Genomic DNA, 23,143 nt, shown 5'->3' with positions numbered 1-23,143 from the left:
GGTTTCATGTCCTATTCTTTCTCTATTCAGGCAGCTCGCCTTTGGAATAGTCTCCCTGTTAAAATTAGACAGTGTCCGAATAGATTTCCATTTAAAAAATCCTTACGTGAGTACTTTGCTGGCAGAACGATGAATTCTTAGTGTTTCTGTTTTGAAAGTTTCATCTGATATCTTATGTATTTGTATGTATGTATATTGTATGTATTTATATGAATATTATATATACAGATATATGTATGTATGTCTATGCCTATCCATTATTTAACTATACTTGTATATATGTAATCACTATGTTGCACCGCCTACAAATTATCTGCTTTGTCCGAAGGTTGACTGGTAGAGAATGCCTCATAGCATTAAGTCCGCCTTTTGTACGATTGTATTTTCTTTTGTGCAATAAAGATTAAATAAATAAATAAATACAGAAAAACACTTATGTAAAATGTATATTATATAATATTTCCATGCGATATCGGACCGGCCAATGTGAAAACGCTCTAACGCCCCTGTTGAACGGCTTAACTTGGGTGTAGCCAAGCGAGTACAACCGGCGTTCATGTCCAACAAGCACAGATGGGAATAGGCGCTTCATAAATCATTCCTATTTCCCATTTGTCCCCGCATGTATGACGGCGGTCTCGTGGGGCAACAAATACACCGTTTAGCTTCTCTTTTGATCGTAGTGCACTGTTTTTGGTATACTTTCGTGATTATCGGTCGTCGATTTCACAAAGTTTTCCCTATCTAACGACGATGCGATGAACGATTTTGATACCATCAGCCGACCAGCAATATTTTGCAATTAGGTTTTTCGTGAACCGATTTTTATATCGTGTAGAGTCGTGTGCGGAAAAAGAAGTGTAAAGAAGCTAATCGTAGTAGAATCGAAAATATCCAACCCGCCCCGGGCATACCTTGCCTTACATTAATGACGTAACTTTTAAGAGAAGGGATTAGTCACTGGGTATAGTCACACACGTCAAAGCACATGGGTTAAAAAGAAACAAAATATTAATTTGCGCATATTTTTTCTTTAATACGAGCATTTTACAACAATATTGAAACGAAATCATCATTTTGAGATCTGCTGCCAACATACACTACCGGCGCTCAACAAATAAACATAAACCGCGCACACTAATCTATATAAACAAGTCGCATAAGTACATACAGGCTTCCCAATATACTCTATACATACACTATAACTATATCACCACTGTGCTGTCGCTCAGAGAACGTCCGCTAGGCACAGTCACGTTTGTCCGCTCACTACTCTAGTAGATCACTTCGTACACTGTGGCTTTCTTGTCGCCTGAACCCGTCACGATGTATTTATCGTCGGAGGAGATGTCGCAGCTTAGTACTGATGATGATTCTTTTGACTGTGGACAAAAATATATAGTTATAGAAAGATAATTTATTAGACGATTTAAAATAAGGTATAAGTAGAAAATCTAATGTATGAAAACCATCCATCAATCACAAATTTAAGTATAAGAAAACTATAACTATCAAATTATGGTGTAGTCACTGGTAGCAAAGATTCATTAATTGTATAAGAATAAGAGTCATTCCATATGAAAACGTCTGAAGGTGTGGGCTGATTTTAGATTTTGTTGAAAGCTTAAGGGTGGGTTGCACCAAACCGTCTGTCACCGTTAAAGCGTTCGCTAAGTTTTATTGTATGGGAAGTTTCATAGTTCACTGCTGAGTGATGTGGATCAGTCTACTCAATGTGGTTGGTGAAACCAAAGATAGATATCTCCGTAATAGCCATCTATCCATCTAGCCATCGAATACAGTCTAAGGAAAAAACGTGCCTCGAAAATCACGAAAATTTGATTCTCGATCAGATGGCGCCACTAGCTTTGGCCTACTCTCGTATAGAGGGCGTTGACCGTTTCGTTTGTTATTTATAATTTTAACGCATATCCGTTAAAGAACATGGGTCAAAATCATATAAAAATAATTAATGCAAATAAAAATATCATTTATCCATATTTAAATACATTTTAACGTATTTTTATAAATCTTCATTTTTAGTTTTAAAGTATGTCGATAGATCGCAGTGAATTTACAGTGGTTACAAAATGTACTATGACAGTACCGCTCTATCTTATTATATCCTCTTTGGTTAAACTGACCCTAACATGTGGTCTAAGAAAAAAATTGCCCTTCAGATTTGCCAGCTGAAGTAGACGGCACTTTACTTAACCACAAAATATATTGAAGTGAAGAGTGAACAATACGGTACGGAGTCGGAGCCCGAAAACGAGAAATGGTGGGATGTACTGAACTCCTTGAAGTAGAGCACAGGACCGAGACCAGTGGAGAAATTGGGGGAAGCCCTTTGCCCAGCAGTGGGACAAGACAGGCTCCATATAATAATATGTGTTGCTTAACTTAAAACTCGGATAAATCCATTCGACCCTCTTAGGAACTATCTACCGTATTACGTTTTCTTAATACCAAAATCGCAACATCTGACAGTTGGATTTATCTGAGTTTGAAGTTAAGCGGCTCATATAATCTCTTGTTAAATCTAAAACTGTTTTGATTTGTAGCTAGTATACAGGTTGTCCTTAGCCATTGGACAAAGCCGAAATGTACATATGCTAATTAGAGTATTTAGAATCAGTATACAAAGTATCATAACAACCGGTGTAGCGGTTACGAAGAAATTAATAAATTACGATTTTTTACTTTGGAGCAGCCTGTATGTGTTAATAGCTCCTGAGGTAATAAATAGTATGAAACCTTTTTAGACCTTATTGATTATCTTTTTATTTATAACATTAATAAGATTCTGACTTTTGACAAATGTCATCATTGCCGCACATTTTCGAACAAATTGTCAAAAACACTGCCAAAATGATTAATACAGTATGTTTCTTTTTGTTGTCGATCATTGGAATTAATTTTTGTTTGAAAATTTATTTTTTTATCTTTTGTTCTAATTAAAAAAATATTAACGTTAGCATTCCTGATAAGTAACCCTACGTGGGATTTCAGGGTTTGTCCAATGGCTAAGGTAGATGTGTAGTGTATATTACCTGGAATATGCTGGCGCCGTAGGGCGTGCGCCAGGCGTTGAGCAGGTTGTCCTTGCCGGTGGACACGAACCACTTGCCGCAGCTGGCGAAGCGCAGCGACAGCACGCACGACTCGTGCAGGTGCAGCTGGTACTTGTCCGGCTTCACCGCGTGCAGCACCTCCACGTTGCTGTTCTCCATGCCCACCGCCAGCCACTCGCCTGGGGAATTTACAAGACAGGTATTACAGGCTGGTAAGGCCCAATGTACAGTATTTAAACAGAATTTTAACTTAGATCAATGCGGGGCAGAACGGCTTCCATTTTTGGTTGTATTTGTAGACGTATTTCGCTCAATCACAGAAAGGGCTTCGCTCCTTCTGCTCTACCGACCTTCTGTAAGTGGAGTGTGTGTACAAACGCAAGAGATAGAGGTTAGAAGGCAACGAAAGAGCTTGTAGGCGATCTTCGACACATACCTATTGACCTTATGCATAAATAACAAAGCCACACCAGTTCTTCTGTCTATTACATTTTTCATTCCAAAGAAATTCAACCCAATTTTATTATAATACACCTGAATTCAAATTTTCCTAGCAATCATTTTGCATGATGGATGTTATGTGTCTCGTAAACTTGCATTTGAACTACACGACATAGGTATTAATCGGTGGTCCATTTACAGTTCTATATAAAAAATCTAAGGTATTCGTAACATTGTTGTCAAACGCGTTAGCCGCAGTATGTTTTGAGGCCCTGCAAAGGCCGAATGCCTCGCTCCGTCCACGCGGTTTTCATATACAAGTGCTCTATGCTACCATATTATGTCTATAAATTAGGTATTTTACCTGTAGGGCAGTATCCCAATGAGAAGATTTGAGAGCTGAAGTCATGCTGTTGCAACTGTCTGCCTTCTCTCAAATCCCACGACCTGTAACGCAAACAATAAACATAAATATAAACGTACACCTAGTATTATATATAGATGACCTATACGCGTGCGCCCGTGGAGGACAGAACATACGTAATGCGACAAAATTTAAAACACGTTTTAACATTCGTGACGACATACCAAAAACAGCCTACGAAATTTGGTCGGGTTATTTGTTGCCCACCATAAACCATACTAAATTTACGGTGGGGAATAAAAAGAAGTAAACTGTGACAAGGACAAACAATAATAGAGCTTTCTCTGCTACTCCTACTGAAGGTTCCATAAGTGCATCTCGTTCGGTCATCTGGCCCCTCCCCCAGTTCATCCCTAAATCCCTATATTATTGTACCTCTATGATGTGTACTGACCGCACAGTGTTGTCGAGGCCGCCGGTCCACAGCTTGGTCCCGTCGGCCGAGATGTCGATGCAGGAGGCGCCGTCCGTGTGGCCCTGGAACTGCCGCACCAGCGTCTGGTTGTGCAGGTCCCACACCGCGATGTTGCCGTCCGAGCAACAGCTGAAGCACACCTGGAATACACATATGACACTTACATATTGATGGCACTGTTATAGAGGCGATCGATTAGGGCGGGTTGTACAGTCGCCATCAGATATATCGGAGCGGCCGAGGTGCTCAAAAATATCTGAACACGCACGCTAACGCCTTGACAATAGAGGCGTGTTCAGATATTTGTGAACGCCTTGGCTGCTCCGATATATCTGATGGCGACTGTACCAAACGCATCTTACAAACTGAAAAGTAATATCAGACTTTCCAAATAGTATAGAACTCCAAGCTTCCCTTCCCTATTACTTCATCACGAACTTTTGTGGACGATGACAGAATAGGGAAATTTCACAAACTAACAGCTGCTTAGAGACGATCATTCTCAGGGAATATCGGTAGATTTTTGTTAACAAATTTTTATTTTGTTGACAAAACTTTTAAGTCTTGTTAAGACTATAGTAAGAATGTAAGTTAAGATTATGCATAAATACTTAAGGTCAATATCTATTCAGTTTTAGTAGTATGATTTTGATTATAGTTCCAGTACAACCACATTTTAATTTCCGCAGCAGCGTTAATAATCTGTTACTTTGGACTTAAAAGTTGTAAAGATAAATAGGTTGTAAACCGCGAACTTTTGCAACGCGGCTGTACTAAGATCAAAACTAGTATTCTCTTAGTACTAGATTTTTATCGTTCCCGTTTTAGTTCTCTTTAAGTACCAATATTATAAAGATATTGAAATACATGTTGTGTAAATAGTAGGTATCTTTGCTTAGAAGATAAACTATGTAGATTTTATCTGGTTTATGTAACAGTTATTAAGACATTCCATATCGGAACTTAACGCAGCATTCTTTACGCAGGGACATGTCTAGGCGTTGCGGTTTTGTTATACGTTTTGTTACGTAAATAGTGCGTCTTCTGAGGTGTAGGGTGACCGATCCTTACCGCTTCTCACTGACGCGATATCGGGTCAGCAATGAGAGTCAAAACTCCATTCGAAATTTAAAACTTCACAATAGTTTTTTGGATGGAAAATTATGATTCCTTGGGATGGGAAGCTTCTAATTTGTGAGGTCTACTCTGAAGATTTTGGTGGAGCTAGTTGTTTCACCTTGGAGTCGGGGCTGATGGCGAGCGCGTAGCAGGCGGGCGCGGAGGAGGTGAGCTCGGCCTTGATGCGCGGCGTAGGTGACGCCAGGTCCCAGATGGACAGGTTGGAGGCTTCCCCGCCCACGATCAGCGTGCGCCCGTCGGGGAGCAGCTTCACTGATCTGATGTAGTTGTCTCTTTGCTGGAAAATTTGTTTCATTGTGAGTAGTTTTATTCAATTAATACTGAGTCATGCGCAATCAGGCGGGTGATAGTGATGAGGTTTATAATTTGATAAAGATACAACGTGATAAAAAGAAACCGATGACGTATCTAAACAGGACCATGACATGCCAGTCGGTGAAGCGGTCACCCAAATATTGTTTGTTAGCCTTTTATACATACGAGTATGTTTCTCATTTTGTATGTTATTATAACTCCATTTTGCAATGTCATTCTTGCCTTAAAATATATGGTGGCTCAACTATACAAAAAAGAAACGGCTTATATTTATAATGTATTTTTCTTTCACAGAAAACGTGAATTGGTATATCTAACATAAAAATGTACCCAAAACCCAAACCACGACAGTTACCCACTCACCAAGCAGTCCAGCTGGCTGACGGGCGCCTTGCTCGGCTGGCTGATGTCCCACACCTTGACGCAGCCCTTGCCGCCGGTGTACACGTATTTGGTCGGCGACGAGACCGTCACCGCGCACACCACCTCCCCGTGGGCCAGCGCGGACACCTGGCGCGCGTGCCGGGGGATCCCGGGGCCCATTAGCGCGTCGGGGGGAAAGGGCACGGGCTGCATTTGCCCTTCCGCTGATACGTGGAATGAGTAGGCTCTGGAAAAGAGGTTTGGTTTAAGATATACTGTGAGGCTGGCAGGGTCGCCATGTAAGGATACATCTTCTGAATAAATCTATCAAACGAAGACTAGAAATTTGGCTACTACAAAGGGGATCGAGTACTTATATATTATGAGTTATTTGAGTATGCACGTGCGTAGCGACCTAGTTGACTATGATACACATTAGTGTTCTTACAAAACTGGCTGTCAAATCGTACGAAAATGTCGTACCATGAAAATCCACATTTTCCACACAAGCCTTGTCTGCTTGTATTGCCCCAGCCACGCACTTTGCCACATCCAACCTAGCCAATAGGCCCTCGTACTTGGGAGACTGTTGTAGAGCAATGAAACATAAGAGTAATCATCTGTAATTACGGTTTGCCACCAGGAATCGGCGCCAACGCCGCCGGTCCAATGGGCGGGCGCAGTGGCTCGTACGCCAGCGCGGCTCGCGCCGAGTACCCCGCCAGGCCGTAAGCGTCGTGCGCGCCGTTACCCAGGTACGGGTACTGCAGCGCGGGGGGCTTCACTGCGGCCTTGAGAGGAGCCCCGGCCGCGCCCGCGCCGCTCGCGCCGGAAGTCGGCGTCACGGGCTTGGAGATCGGCGTGCTTGGCTTCTCATCGAGCTTTTTTGCTGACGGCGTTGAGGCGTTGCTTGACGTGCCTGACCTGGAATCGTAAGAAGTTGATCTGTTAAAAGTCTGTAAACGTAAACGTTATCAAATGAAGAATAAGAATTGTTTGTTGCCAAATAACATACATGATAATAGGAAACACAATTATTGATACAAGCGAATAAAAAAAAAAATTAACGTGTAGGTAGATTGTGTAGACAGTGTAGACACTTCATCTAAGCGATTACTGGATGCTTTATAAAGCGCTAAGCTAAGCTCTGCGGTTGTGTAATTTTGTATTTTTTTTTTATGAAAATTATTCACACTAGGCAACGCATCTGCAATTAGTTATTGTCTTTAGAAAAAAAACTGCCACTAACTGTCCTTTCAACCCAGAAGGAACCGAATTAAATTAAACCTAGGTTAAAGGTTCATCACACATCCCACTGCATCAAACGCTTCGTTATAAAGAAGTGTTAAGTCACGATAATATCAAGTTGCACGAAACAGTGAAAGCGTGGTAACACTTCTTGTGTTTCTTGACACTAAAAACAAGTTAGTATCTCTACAGATTACCGACGGTTTATCCATCAAAGCGTGTCTAACCCCATTACAGTTATTAGGAGTACACTAAACATCGGTGTCAGTAATTGATTTAGTGAGAAGACGGATTAGACGGCCGGACGACTCCTACATACACTGACCCTATTAGAGGCATGTATTTGCTTAGTACGGCTTCTTTTAAATGGATAAAGCGATTATGGAGAAATTGTGCTCTACATACTTAGAGCTTAGACAGAAACGAAGAGAGGTGTAAAGTCCGATCAGGTAATTTTCCGATTTGCTGATGAAATAAAATAAATCATAGGCCAGGAAATAAATGCTCAAAAAAAGGTATAGCTTTCGTTCGTAGCTTTGGTTTGGACTAGTTAGGAGGTGAACATATCAAAAGTCCCCGGCCATAACCCTGGTGCTGGGGGGGTGAGGGGGGTTTGAAGGTTCCATTTTTCGGTTTTTCGATTATATCTCGGAAACTATGCGTTTGAGCGACTTGGCCACTTATACAAAATGAAAAGAGATTTAATTTGTTACAAGTTTTATTCAGCCAAGTTTTTCGATATCTTGTATAGTTTTTGAGATATCTGCTCTTCAAGATTTATTTAGGGCTTTCATTTTTATCTTGATTATCTACATCAGTGAAGCTGCTAGGCCGGGTATGGGATCGTTTTCGTATAAATCGGGGGTGCTGAATTCATTTATGGTATCAACATTGACACCATTCCTAAGTAAAAACGAAATTTAAAAAAAATATTTTTATAAAACTCCTCTTTACGCTTAAACCGCCGAACCGATTTCGTTGAAATTTGGTATAGAGATGGTTTGAGTCCCGGGACAGTACATAGGATAGTTTTTATAACCAAAATCATCTTTTAAGGGTGTGAAAAGTGGGGTGGAAATTTGTATGGGGAATCAATAACCGCTGAACCTATTTAAATAATATTTGGGATGGTCTACATGTTTGATTTAGTTGATAATGATACCAAACATGACTTTAAACCTAAATTAAAGAAGCTGAATTTCCGTCACACTAAATTTCGCACCTTCAAAGTATGATTTTTGAGATAAAACCTATATTATATCCTGTCTCGGGACTTAAAACACCTGTTTACCAAATTTTAACTAAATCGGTTCAGCGGTTTATGCGTGAAGAGGAGTTTAAAAAAAAAGTTATTTGTTTAAAGTTTATATGTTTTTACTTCGGACAGGTGTCAATGTTGATATCATAAATGAATTCAGCGCCCCCGATTTATACGAAAACGTTACCAAACCCGGCCTAGCAGCTTTACTGATGTAGATAATCAAGATAAAAATGAGGGCCCTAAATAAACCTTCAAGAGCGGATATCTCAAAAACTACAAGATATCGAAAAACTTGACTGAATAAAACTTGTAACAAATTTAATCTCTTTTCATTTTGTATAAGTGGCCAAGTCGCTCAGACGCATAGTTTCCGAGATATAATCGAAAAACCGAAAAAAAGAACCTTCAAACCCCCCTCCCCCCCAGCACCAGGGTTACAGCCGGGGACTTTTGATATGTTCATCTCCTAACTAGTCCAAACAAAGCTACGAAGTTAAAAATTGTGTTCCTTGCATTTCCCTCTATACCTTCTTATTGCTTGGCCTTATCACCCGTTCGACGAAATTGAAAACATCCGATAAAAATATTAACTTCGATGATTTAATGAATATAAAAACGCGAATAGATTAATTTTAGTGAAACAATTCGAAGGAATCCAGCGGAGCAAAGGTTTTCGGAAGAAAAAGATTGGATAATTTAAGAGTCAAAATAATAAGAATGCTACCTAGGGCTATGAGGTGGGTGCTCCTTCTTAGGCTGGAGTTTGTCGAGACCATTTTCTCGGGGAGAGGGCGCTCCGTTGTGCGGCGACGTGGGCTCTTCACTCGCGTCGTCTACCACTAGTTCCTGAAAATATTTATGAAGAAAGTTGTAATTCAGTCATCATATCATCTACAGATTACGTAGGTACCTAATACAAATAAAAAACTGTAAGCTTAACACGTATGGAAGGAAACCTGAAGAAGATGGGGAAGTGGGTACACCAACTGGAGGGATATAGTAAAGAAGGGCACACAAATAATCGCAGTGCCAACTTAAACAAAAATAAAAGAAACTTACATGGCCCATGTCTTTTTCTTCCTTCTTCAATTTCTTATGGTCTGGTTCAGCCGGACTTCGCGTCCGGTACTTTTCTCTTTCACCGGGTGATATGGAATTTCTCTGCAACAACAAAATAGCAAAGCTACAGAAATAGTACACCCACGTTTTTACTCTAACAATACGGTCGGGTAAACATAATCAAACCGTTTACGGTCGGGCTTACGTAAAGCAATCAATCGATCATTGTTCGCAAATAAATCGGCGTGCAGCGAAGCGAGCGCTAGTCAATATCAATATCAAAACAAGCTGAGGCAGAGCAAACTGACCGCGTGATTAGCTCGGGGAGTGGTCACCGCCTGCCCCCCGGTGGGGCCGTCGGCCGCAACATTTGGATGAGTGCGCAAATACGGACTAATGAAATAATCATATACGTGACGACCCGCTCGGTCTGATTCCGCCGCGTTGACGTACGTATCACGAATATTATTTGCTGCCAGATATCGAAATGTATTTGGATTACTGATATTCGATGGAGTGCGCTGCGCTGTTAGACAGATGCTATTTCAAGTGCACGCAGCCGTGAGGACCGGTCGGGTGAAAAGGCTTACGTGGTCTGGTATCGTGAATTCAACATATTGCGAATATAGCTATGAATCTACCAGGTGGTGGTAGACAGTCCAGTTCGTATGTTTTATGATACCGCTCCATGCGCTTTTATCGTTCTATAAAACCGACAAGACTGTATAGTTCTAGAGTGGTTCTGGGCAAGATGATAAAATTATTAAAGTGCACGTCCAGGATACAGTTGTAAATCTAATTGAGATGCTGCCACTGTACCACCCTCACGTCCGTCTTTGTCACACGGCGTGGCTGTACTGTAATTACTTATGTCGTAACTGGTCATGAATGAGAAACGGCCCGTAATCCTCGGCCCTCAGGGAGCGAGGCGTCCGCAGTCCGCACGCCAGACTTATTTACATAATCAGTACCTTGACTCTAAGTAAGCGCCAAAATCGGTGTAGGTAAACCGTGTAGTTGCGGTGTAGGTACATACTGCTATGATTAATATGCACCTTAAAGCAATGGCGATGGCGACTTAGGAATATGACGTAAAACGCATAGTGACTTTCATTCAACCAAACTAACTTAACTAATGACCCTCGTTCCGGGTCATTCCTGACGCAGAGGCTGTCTATCGCGGTTCAGCGCGGCAACGCGGCGAGCGTGGTGGGCACCTTTGCATCTGCAAGGGCGCGGGACGAGTTGTTAGCGACGACTAGGTCTAGGTCTAGGCTTTGTTTAGTTTTAATTCAGTTTATAGTTAATTTCAATGTAATTTATTTTAATGTAAGTACCTACCTTTTAAAATTGTATTTGAATTGTAATTGAATTGTATGTTAATCTATATTAATTATAAATCAAATATAAATCTATATTAAATTGTAAGAGAATGAAGGTTAACAATACTTAACTAATAAGTATCTACAGATACTTATTAGTATTTGTAGATACTTATTCTATTTAGCCTTACAGGGGGCCTAGCCAAGATGCGTTTCGCAGGGAAACGAAACGTAACGCGCTGTCTGTCTCTGTCGCACTAATATGGAAGTGTTAAGGGGCCCACTGACTATCAGTCCGCCGGACGATATCGGCCTGTCAGTTGTTCGGAACTGTCAAATTTTTGTTCTAACTGAGAGAGACAATAGCGTTTCGTTTCGTTTTCTGTAAACGATTTTCATCTTGGCTAGGCCCCAGGGCGGAATTAGAAAATACGATACTGCTAGTCTTCTAGTGACCTATTAGGTGATCTACACCTAGTGATCTATACCTAGGTAACCTACAATAGGTCACTAGAAACAACGAGGATCAAATTTGACATGGGCAGATTATTGCCGAGATGCACCAGACTGTTTTAAATTACTTTCAATTGAAAAGGTTACGGCGATTAGCTTTTGCGCCTGATAAGACAGTTAGTTCTCGACACTAAAGTAAACAACATCGGTAAGATGAAGACATGGTGCTGTTTAAGATACTTGAACCGTGGCGAAGCCTGGAGGGTGGAACGGGCCTAATTTTACGAGGCAGTAAGTTAGAGGCGAGTGGCAAGCGCCTGTTAATTTGCTCGCCACGCCGGCCTGTCGCCGCCCGCTGTGACTTATCGTACTGCTCCGCATCGCACCCAGACAATAACACTTTATGTCGGATTCACATCTATTTATCGCCGGCTGAGTACTTAACGTTACAATACATACACTGGCTTTGTTTAATATACTATTCTATCTTACTGTTGAATACCTTCTATCTGCTCATAATTTTGTTACAAGATGGTCTAACTTGTACACGAATCGAATCTAAAAGTCTAAAGCAAACTTAGATAATAAGTAGCGTATTTGATGAACAAAAGAAAAACTATAACTAGCTAACCGACAAGAGCACCAAACTTTTTAATAGCGAAAATATTTGGCAAAGAAACTAAGGAAAATAAAATGTGTCCCCAGATAATATCGCTAGAAGAAAGGTTCGCACGAGTGCCGCAGTTAAAGACTAGGGAAACAATAAAACGGGACGAGCCCGTTATGCTCGTATAGGTATTAGTATGTAAGATAAATAACGTGGCTATGGCGGCGTTATTGGATATTTTGATAGTAGTCGAAATGTAACCAATAAACATTTATCATTGGCACAAGTCGCGCGGTCATAAAACCGCGTCCACGCGCGGGTCGGGCCTTAATTTTACGATCACCCGATCTCCACAGCATTCGATATCGAATTTCAAGTGGGCTATTTCGAGAGCCGCAGCGGTAATGTGACGTGTCGGGTTCGATTGGTCGGATTTTATGTTATACGAGGAACTCGCTCGAAGGTCTGCGGTTATTACTGAATTTATTAAATCGAATTGTGGTCATGGTTGTTGCTGGAACTATGACTATTTGCTGTTATTTGATAATGTTGGCTTTTTACTTTTCCTTAATTAAACGAGACATCTATTTATTATGACTACAAATGTACGAACACGTTCTCACACTATAACAAACAATAGCCGTATGTTCCCAATAACTATTAAAATATAAAAAAAGGTCGTGATAAATACATTTTTCCTTCCTTAAAATAAAAGATGTGAATGTATTGAGTAGTCATTTACCCAACCTTTTCCATTTTCAACAGAAAAGCGGACAGAGCTAATCTTTACTTTATCCGATTACGCGGGTCGACCTCAAGAAAAAGGCAATTGAGTCGGGGACGGGGTCGCGGGCGGCGCCGTCTCGCTACAAGCTTCGACAACACGACTTATCGGCTACCGTTTGCGCCGCGAGCCAAGGAGCACACACTCGCGGCGTGTGTGTGCCGTAGGGGGAGGCAGTGACGTAACGTATAAAGTGGCAACACACAGGCGCGCTGTTAACGCCGCCCGGGCTTATTGTCTGCGGTCACGCGACGAGCCGTTTAGCCGCGCGCGCCGCCGCCGGTTAACCGGAAGGGGGGGCGGTTAACCGGACGCTGGGGGCGGAAGCGGGGGAAATAGATAAATAGACCGTCCGCTCGGAAATGTACGGATTGAGTTCGGACTATTTTTCAGGCATAATAGTTTTGAAAAGTTACGTGATTTACACGCGACGCTTTCAGCTTTTATCGAAACTGCGGCTCTACTATACCGGCTTTATACGACTTCGTTTTATGATACTGTCATCGAAAAGTTTTATTGCGCACCATTTACTTTTAAAGTCCCATTACGTTCTCAATTTACAACTTTGTATGGGTATGCATGTGAGTCGAGAAAGGTTTCAAAGTGCCAATTTTTAAACCAAATCTATTAAATTTATAGGTCTATAGCTAGTTCACATTCACAAACATTTATTTTTTGGCCCGTGCAGTGCGCCTGCAAACAAAAACGAGCCTGTAGGCAAACATCGTTTGTAAACGACATCCACACATCGGCATCGGAACCCACAAAAACGTCAGACGCACCAAAAAATTAATTGTTCGCGTAAACCGCGGGACGCAGTAAGACTTTAAAATTAACTTTTACCGGTTCATTCGTATACATAAATAATTGAAGAATTTCTGAATGCACATTAAACTCCTATAAAGAATACATTAGCATAAATTTATGGTAGCGAGTCGGCGTTTCGAGCGCGTTTTTACGTGACTCGTAAAGTTTATAGTCGCGAGTGGAGGATTGCGTTTACTGCGCGCTATCGGTTTATGGCCGACCCCAAATAACCAAATTGCCCGGCGCTCGTTGTCGGGCGGGCGTCCGCTGGCGCTCGTGGTCCGCGCACGCGTCCGCTGCCGCCCGCACCGTGCCCGACCGCACGGTGGAGTGCGCGGCCATTACGCCGCCACTCCGCGTTACGAGCGCTCTCGGAGGGAACTCCGGCTGCGCCATACTCCGTACCACTCACAAATGCACCGCTTGGAAACTTGCCCGATAGAATTGATGTTCATTACTGCTTTGTTTGCTACCTGCACTCGATTTTTATAAACTTCAGTTTAAGTTTTATACTTTCTGAGTAGTAATACGGTACGTTGCATTTAAATCTAGTCAACTAAAGAATGATCCATATGTAGGTATTATGCGTAGCTCTTGTTTGTTATTGTAAAAGAGAGGTGTATAATCCGATGTAAAGTAATCAGCTAACAAGAAGTAGAGTCGGGCTGATGTATCAGACAAAGCAAATTCCGGGAGCGTCGTCGATAAGCAATCTCACCCTCCCTCGCTCCATTACAGGAGTAATTAGCACAATTAACAGGAGCAGGGGCCGCGGGCGGGGCGGGGGGCGATCGCTTTCACGCACGCAAACAAATGTCACGTGGCACGGCGCCTTAATTAAAACGATAATTGAGTTGACTTGCGAAACTCGCCCGCCATTTCGACATTCCGAGAGAAATTTCACGGAAACTCTCCCTCTTCGGGAACTACGAAGCCCTTAAGTGTCGACGACTTTAATTTTGTGTTAGCGTCTACTTTGCGGTCTCGAGGCAAAATTTTAATACGGTGTACACGGCCTCGCTTTGTAGAATTACTTAAATAAATTACCCTGAATCGAGTTTCGTCGCGTAGAGTTGAGAGGTAGCTCGTTTGTAAAATTGGTAGAGGCGAGATTGCCTACTTCTAGACACACAGATTTGTAATATAGAATTAGGTACCATTAACCTTGTAAACCGATAAATAAATAAAAACGATGATTGTTAATATTAACCGTTTTAACGCGCGACAAATGTCCGTGGCGTTATTATGGTAATAAAATGTATCGTCGTAGTGCGCCGCTCGTGTTGACATCGCCGGTTCCTTTAATTGTGATCCCTCCGCTTAAATCAGAAAGGGGGGTCGGCTCATCGGCTGCCTCCGCGGCAATATGTGCGTCGACACTCTCGGGACTTAATGCCGGGGATAAACAATTCGTTCCGTCTTCATAAGTGATTCCCTTCCAAATAATAGCTAAATTAATTTGTAGCGTGCTCAGCCTTCTTAAATTATTACCTACTCCGTTACGGTACTACCTAAATGTGGCGTTGTATGCTATTGAAACAGCGTAATGAACCTGTTTTGGAGAAGACTAGAGGCAAATTAATTTGAATTGAATACCGCCCACGCGAGATTTAACAGTTGAAGTGTCAATAAGATATGCTAATGAGTCTCCGAGACAAGATACCGGTAAGTGGGCATTTATCTTGATTTCTTTTCCAGTTTATTATTTCGCAGTGGGTAGAAGGGTCAGTATCTCGATAAGCGGGTTTGCGGTCAGCGGCAGCATTCGCATGATCGCCGCGACCCCGGCGGGCGGCGCGTGCGAAGGGGACGCGCTTATTTAAATGAGAGCTCCCTTGCCACCCGTCAATAAAACATTAAACACGTAACAAGTTTATGCGCAGCGACAACCCTAGCGGATTCCGCCACTTCGTTAATCCGGGGCGGGGGCAGCCCTAAATTAGGGTCGAGACATGCCGTAATCCCCCGCTCGGCGCGACGGGGGATTTATATTGTTATTGCTCCGCGTCCGGAATTATACGAGGGTTGAGGGACTAATGAAAGGGGAAATTTAATTCCTAATGATTCTCGTCTTAGCCCGTAACGAGGAAAACTCGAAAAAGGGCTGCGACCCGCTCGCTTTTTTATGATTAATCATTTTAAGCGGAGCGGAGATTATTCGAATCGTGCATGCCCGGCTGTTAGTCGTCTAGTTCGATTGTTTGTTTTTATCGGTTCGACGTGTTCGTAAAGTCGGAGTTACCTAACCATCAAATTGGATTACAAATTTATTCATGAAACATTTTCGATGCCCGTACACGGCGTAGCGAGTGAAGCATATGTAAATGCGTGATAAGCACGAAGGCATGGAGGTGCGGCGTGGCGGGCGACACGGCGTCAGCGTGTTGGGCAACACGGCGCAGCGAACAAGGCCGCCGCCGCCGCATTGTTAAACACGCCGCCCGACAACCGCAGCGCATGCACCTTGCCTTGCGTCGGGCCAATATCGTGAACACCCGCCAGCTACGGGTAACCGCAACCAGTATGCTGAGATAATTTGTGCACAATTGGCTCGGTGGCAGATTGAACAATGTTCACGAAATGATGCCAATTCACTAGATAAATCTAAAGTTAATATTTATTAACTAAATGGTCTTGATTTCTACGTACATAATTGTGTAATATGATCTACGCAGACCACAGACCGATTTTTCACCGTCTATTGGCTGAAATTTTAAGCAGTAAAAATACTTTTTAGTTCGCATTGCTCATACCTAAATAAAAATTAAATTAAATTAAATTGCAGTCTTAAGTTTGTTTTTAATCCCCGACGCAACAAAAGGGGTACCTATTATAAGTTTGACGCCAATGTCTGTCTGTGGCATCGGATGGACCGATTTCGATGCGATTTTTTTACGTGAAAGTTCCTTGGTAAAAATCGATTTAGCAGTTTGAAGAGTATTAGCTCTTTTCCAAAATGATGTAAGGAATTTTTGTGCGTAGAAGGTTTTTTTCTCAATTATTTTATTAATAAGATATTTATAATTATTATAATAAATTATAAAGTCCATACCATACCGTAAAAATAATTGATGCGCGTCAAAGGTACCGGCCACGTTGCATTAATTTGAGACAAAATTCATAGACATTTTATTTAGTCCAATAATTACGAGGCGCATCAGAGAAGCTGCGGGTAAATAAAAAATATTATGTCGTTACCTGATACTTATAATAAGTAACAAAAGTATATGTAGTCATAAAAGCATATACCTAAACAGTGAAAATGCTTGGAGTAAACCTCCGAAGCGTTAGGCGCTCACGCCGCCGTCGCCCTTCCGCTCATTACGCGCGACTAATTGAGATAAATTATGAAGACGTGCAGCGAGCCGCGAGCGATCGCGCGCCGACCTGCTAATTACATGCAGCCATTTCAATTACCACCACTGCTTATGTTTTTATGTATTTGTTTTTTTTTTTTTTTTTTCAAACAAGTTCACGGCGGTTATAAAGTTTCGTGAGAATTAGGGCTTGAAGTAAAAAATTAACCACACTCTAGTTAGTCATGTTCACGCGGCTCTTTATATTGCTGACTGCTTGAGAAAATCTTGCTCGGAACGCACTATTCATGTTTAGTTAGTATTAGTATCTCAATAAAATGAGTCAGTAAAAAGGAGACTAAAATGTTTACTGCTTAACAATAACACGATTAAGTCAGCGGTTATGTCGTAAAAATGAAGAATGTAATGAAGTGAATGCAATATGTGTTGTATTGTAGGTAAGCGGGGATATGGTAGCCATTATGTATGCGGGGCGCAGGCCACACACGTCGGTATGAGCATCAGCAGGGCTGCAAAACGATTAAGAAAACTCGCTCCTTTAAGCATGTTCACTAGAGGAGTATTGCGTGTTTCGCATACGTATCTCCATGTCGATTCAAACATTCTCCTTTCAACACCGAGTTGAATACCAATTTTTGTAATTGGTTTTCCATGGAAATGATTGTGAGTTGAGGCAGTTACTGTGGTAGAAAAAGGTAAGACTGTCAGCACAGTAAAGGGACAAAGACGATAACTTATATCCGGCCGTTTAGGAATTCTTGTAACGTCACGTTCGATTCTCGGTCGCAAAAACTACTCGTCTACGAATACCAGCCAAAGCTAAAACAAAGAAACTATAGCTGGGGAGTTATCATTAATTATATTACCTAGTGGCCTTATTTGATGCATGAAGACAAGGTGGGTACTCTGTATAAATGTAGTCTGTTTTCATAACATGTGTGTAGCAGCCCCCGTGGCTGAGTAGAGACCGCAACAGGGAGCATGTGCGACCGCAGCCATGCTGGCCCGGTCACAACACGCTCTACCACTGACAACACCTTTTTACTCGAATCTGGAAGGACTGGTACTTTCCAATTCCAAGTGCCTAAATGTAAATTTTAAGCCAACTTGTGATAGCAAACTTAAGGCTATGTTTGTGAAAAGTGACGATGTTACGAGCAAACAGTCAAATTGCACCTTGGAGCTGTATATTACTACTGTATATTTAACAACTCGCGTCAGTCAACTACCCTATATACCCATATAAAAAGAAATGCTGTATAGGTATGTAATAAAATAACATTTTAATAACTACATTTATTAGTGTTCAAAATAAGTCCCTATCAAAATAAGAATTCCAATAACAATTAATCCGTTGCACTCATAACTGAATCACTAGCGTTCTTACTTTTAATTAAGTTTTAAAATCGATCGGAATCAAGCACAGAGTCGGCATGAATTCGGAGAAAAATGGTGCACTTTGAGAGTTGAACATTTCGTTTTGTTTACTGGCACCTATAAAATATTGCACTTTAGTTACCAGCGAATGCAATACGTATTGAATATTTAATTTGGAATATTGAATCTGTGGAAGTGGCGTTATGACACGGTTCGTCGCTGTCGCTGCCGCGTGATATTTGATTAAACGGTTGGTGAAACAATGACTATGAAATACATTAGCATCTATTGTGAACTGCGCATCTATTTAGCGTATTTTTGTAGGCATTCGTTTACGCTTAAATTGACATAGATACATACTTTTTATGTTATAAGTACATTCAAGGCAAATGATTCCTTTTAGATCAGATCCTGCTAGTCAAGATTGAGATATTGAGAGATTGGTGAACAGAAAATGTAGTGGGTGCTTTTACGGCTCTAATGAGAATTGAGACGGTAAAACAAATGTGACTGTGATTGTAAAAACCTTAAAACGCGACTACTACTAGAAGTGGAATATATATCTCACGAATGAAGAGATTCAAAACTTAGAATCTTTCATTCTTTTGTCTCGGTTTCATAACATCGAAAATTGTTTATGAAAGAATGAAGGAATTTCTTCAGGCGCATTGAGAATAAATAGGTTTGAAATATTGAATATTCCATTCGCTCACGTACTGCTCTGAGGTATTGTTGTGGGTGGGAGAGGGGGGTTGCGATTCGATCAAGCCTGCATGAATCGATGCGATACGGGTATCGGGACAAAGCCGCGAGCACGACCAGCGCCGCCTACCTCTGTGGAGGTAAGCTCTTAACTCACGGTATTAAATGTTATTCGAATCGCAGAAATAACAAAGTATGATCCAAATTAATAAGCGCTTGTCAGCAGTACCAACATTTATTTATTATTTGAATCGTTTAGCTGTGAAAGCGAAGAACAAGCTTGTTATATTTTACATTTTCTAGCATACCTAAGTACCAAGGGAAAAAACAAACATTAGAATTTTAGTCGATTTTGAAATTTTTGAAAATGTACTTAATACATAATATAACGAACGTAATACTCATACACCGTTATTCATTAAAACATAATGAACACGTTTACGCTCTAGTAATTTATTTAACCGCTTATAAACTTCAGCGACACAATCCTTAATGTACCTACCAACCAGGACAAGACAGATAATCTGTCGAGATGCAGCGACGTAGTCATATGTTATTCTGTATCAAGTCGGAGCATAAGGAGATTAGAGCGGCGCGCTAGGCGCCGATCAGCTCAGTGAGCATAATCTAAATGTATCAGCGACGCTGAATGGATCATTTCGTAGGCAGGGGACCGTCCGCGGCCGAAAAGTTAAGCCCGTTCAGCCGGACCGATGTGTTGATTACGCGTGACCTTTCGCCCTCGTAGTGATGATAGGCTTGCTTGCTAAATCTCGATAACGCTTGTTAAATAATCGAAAAGGTCAGCCGTTTGGCGTTTTCACCGGAGACAGAAATTTGCTCCATAGGGAATATGATTTAGGACACTAAGGCAAAAATAAATAACTTGGCTATTCAACTAATTGGCTACAACTTCGTCGCTCTTGTCCCTTTTCATTGTGAGGTTCGGGTCAATCATTACAATGGTCAATATTAGGGCCTGGCCACATGTACGCGGTGCGACGTCGCCGACGCAACGCGGCGCGTTTTGCGGTGCCGCCGCCGCAACGCAGAAATCTGCGGCGCCGCTCGCCGCAACGCAAAATCTGGCGGTGCGTCGTGCGACGCCGCGCGCGGTACCGCAAAACGGTGCGCGGCACCGCCCGCCGCAACGCAAAATCTTGCGGTGCGTCGTGCGTCGCCGCGCGCGGTGTCGCAAAGCGTTGCGCGTCGCCGCTCGCGGTGCCGCCCGCCGCAACGCAAAAATTTGGCGGTGCGACTTGCGGTGCCGCGTCCGTCGTCGCGGCACCGCATGCGGCGCCGCGCTGCATAAGTAGTAAAGAATTCGACTTCCAGTGTTTGGCTGTTATTAAGAAGGCGCAGAAATAAGAAGCAATTGAAAAGAAAATTTTGGCTAAACCCATGTCTTCATGTCATGAATGAAGATGGATATCATTTCAAAAGAAAATACGAGGCATTGAAGATGACTGAAAATTAATTTTATAACTATTTTCGAATGTCTGTGCCGTGTTTTGAAGAACTTTTAAGCAAAATATTGCCTCTAATAAAGAAGAAACACATATTTAGAAGACCCGTTGGGCCTCTGGAGATGTTGGGAATAACAATAAGGTAAGAAATCATAACTAATTTTGTATGTAAATTATTTTTATTCTTTAGACAATTATGAATAGGTAAATATAAAAAAAACATGTAGGTATATGTCTTTTTGCAAAATCAACATGATATAAGATTGCCTTTGTTAGGTATATAAAATATGTTTATACTTGTGGCTAACTAAATCGACAACTTTTATTTTTAATTCATCATTTTTTATATACCTGCTAATATGACTATAATAAACTTTTTTTTAAATACATTTTTTTGTATAATTGTTTTACGAAAATCAAAAACTTCCATGAAATTACAGTGGAACCTCGATAAGGCGAATTCCTCGTTAACGCGAAGTAAAATGCCAATGCCATTCCCTTTCCTTCATAGTCCAAAACCTCCATAACTCGAAATATTTAACCTCACAAGACGAAGTAACCAACTATTCCCTTCACGACTATAACTCGAAAAAGATATAAAGATTGTACTTTCTCCGCTTCTACAATTACGCCTCTTTAACACTAATAATTTTTCGTGCGTTTTACCTCTGTAACTCGAAACCTCTTTAAAACGAACAAAAACCCACAAGAACCTCTCTAAGTCGGTGTCCTCTACAAGAGGAATCCTCTTCGTTAGCACGTATTTTTTGGCATTTCCCATGAGATTCGTGCTATCGAGGTTCCACTATATAATTATAACTGTAATCGTTAAGTACAGAAAAATCACAACTATGTAGTTTATAATTCCTTGGATATCCGATGTAACAAGTACCTATACATAAAGAACAAGCTAGGACATCTACTGACATCCAATGATGCTATAAATAACCGATGGAAGGAGTACTTTGAAGAATTGCTTAATGAGGAGTTCCCGAGAGTATATGGGCCAATCAATTATATACAGCCCGGTGAAATCAAAAAGGCCATCAGTGATGAAATGCCATAAAGCCATGGGACCAGACAATATCCCGGCTGACCTATGGAAAAAACTTGGCACCACTGCCATTCCATGGCTTAAGGCGCGCTCTTTTCTTTATTACAGCGATGTTTCTCCATAAGTATCCGAATAGTTTGAATGGCTTCTGTAGTAGACTTTCCCGCTGTAAATCCTAGCTGGTTTTCGGTTATCTTGGATATCGCTGCAATACGTGAACCTATTATTCGCTCCCACATTTTGAGCGTATGTGATGTGAGTTTTATCGCTCTGTAGTTGTTACACTGTGAGACGTCCCCTTTGTTCTTATAAATTGGGGTAAGAAAGCTAGAGCGCCAGGAGTCAGGGACTGTGCCTTCCACACATATTTTATTGAAAAGTTCCATAAGCCATGGAATGGCAGTGGTGCCAAGTTTTTTCCATAGGTCAGCCGGGATATTGTCTGGTCCCATGGCTTTATGGCATTTCATCACTGATGGCCTTTTTGATTTCACCGGGCTGTATATAATTGATTGGCCCATATACTGGTGGTAGGTGTGGCAGGTTCTCACTCGGGAACTCCTCATTAAGCAATTCTTCAAAGTACTCTTTCCATCGGTTATTTATAGCTAGAGGGCGGAGTACCGGTGGCAAATTTCACACTAAATGTATGGAGTCGCCTAAGTATTCTTATGATTAAATAAATAACGAATAAATGATTAATTTTGCATAATAATTTTTAGGAACTTATAGAAATTATCTGAAATTATCCGCAGAATTGTTGCTTCACATGGCTTATTCATCTTGATATTTTTCGGTTTTAAATATTTAGCCGACGCAATAATAATTCAGACAATATAGATGTAAAGCAGCTGTCTAAATTGACAATGTCAAATAATTAGTTTCTAAATGTCTCATAAATTTGTAAATTAGTAACTTTTTGAAAAGAAAGGTTGCATATGGTAAAAAATATTATATCGATGAATGGTGACTTGGTCTTGAAAATAATATATCGTTTGGCAGGTATAACTTCTTAGTCTAGTAGGTATTTAGTACCTAATGATAATGTTTTGATAAGAAAACATATTATTATGTATTATAGATATTAACAACATATTACATTATATTTGTATGCTCGTAAGATAATTTCTATAAGGTCCTAAAAATTATTATGCAAAATTAATCATTTATTCGTTATTTATTTAATCATAAGAATACTTAGGCGACTCCATACATTTAGTGTGAAATTTGCCACCGGTACTCCGCCCTCTATTTATAGCATCATTGGATGTCAGTAGATGTCCTTGCTTGTTCTTTATGTACTTGTTACATCGGATATCCAAGGAATTATAAACTACATAATATTGTCTTCGGTTACCGCGACAGTTACTCATGAAATAAAACTATGAAAACGGATTATATCGCGTATATTAAATTTATAATACATCCCGACGTTTCGAACTCTTTACAGCGTTCGTGGTCAACGGGTGACTGAGGAAAAATTACAAAGTGCAAAAATACCCACATACTAAAAT

The 23,143-nt window shown here is 41.1% G+C and overlaps 1 protein-coding gene across 1 annotated transcript in view; it reads right to left on the bottom strand.

Moving 5' to 3' along the window:
* Positions 1–1,011: 1,011 nt before the first annotated feature.
* LOC134748715 (protein groucho-like) overlaps positions 1,012–23,143 on the bottom strand; it is an 86,618-nt gene continuing 64,486 nt past the window's right edge. The window contains exons 8-16 of the mRNA XM_063683486.1: positions 9,741–9,842; positions 9,406–9,527; positions 6,803–7,096; positions 6,173–6,419; positions 5,592–5,771; positions 4,334–4,494; positions 3,880–3,962; positions 3,054–3,253; positions 1,012–1,382 (exon numbers count right to left, since the gene is read on the bottom strand). Coding sequence (XP_063539556.1) covers positions 1,275–1,382; positions 3,054–3,253; positions 3,880–3,962; positions 4,334–4,494; positions 5,592–5,771; positions 6,173–6,419; positions 6,803–7,096; positions 9,406–9,527; positions 9,741–9,842 — 1,497 coding nt within the window. The 3' untranslated portion in view covers positions 1,012–1,274. The remainder of the gene's footprint in view (positions 1,383–3,053; positions 3,254–3,879; positions 3,963–4,333; positions 4,495–5,591; positions 5,772–6,172; positions 6,420–6,802; positions 7,097–9,405; positions 9,528–9,740; positions 9,843–23,143) is intronic.

The sequence above is a fragment of the Cydia strobilella genome, chromosome 17 (assembly GCF_947568885.1).
Source record: "Cydia strobilella chromosome 17, ilCydStro3.1, whole genome shotgun sequence".
In the NCBI taxonomy this organism is placed as follows: domain Eukaryota; kingdom Metazoa; phylum Arthropoda; class Insecta; order Lepidoptera; family Tortricidae; genus Cydia; species Cydia strobilella.
The sequence above is the reverse complement of the archived record's forward strand: the minus strand, read 5'-3'. Positions and strand labels throughout refer to the sequence as shown.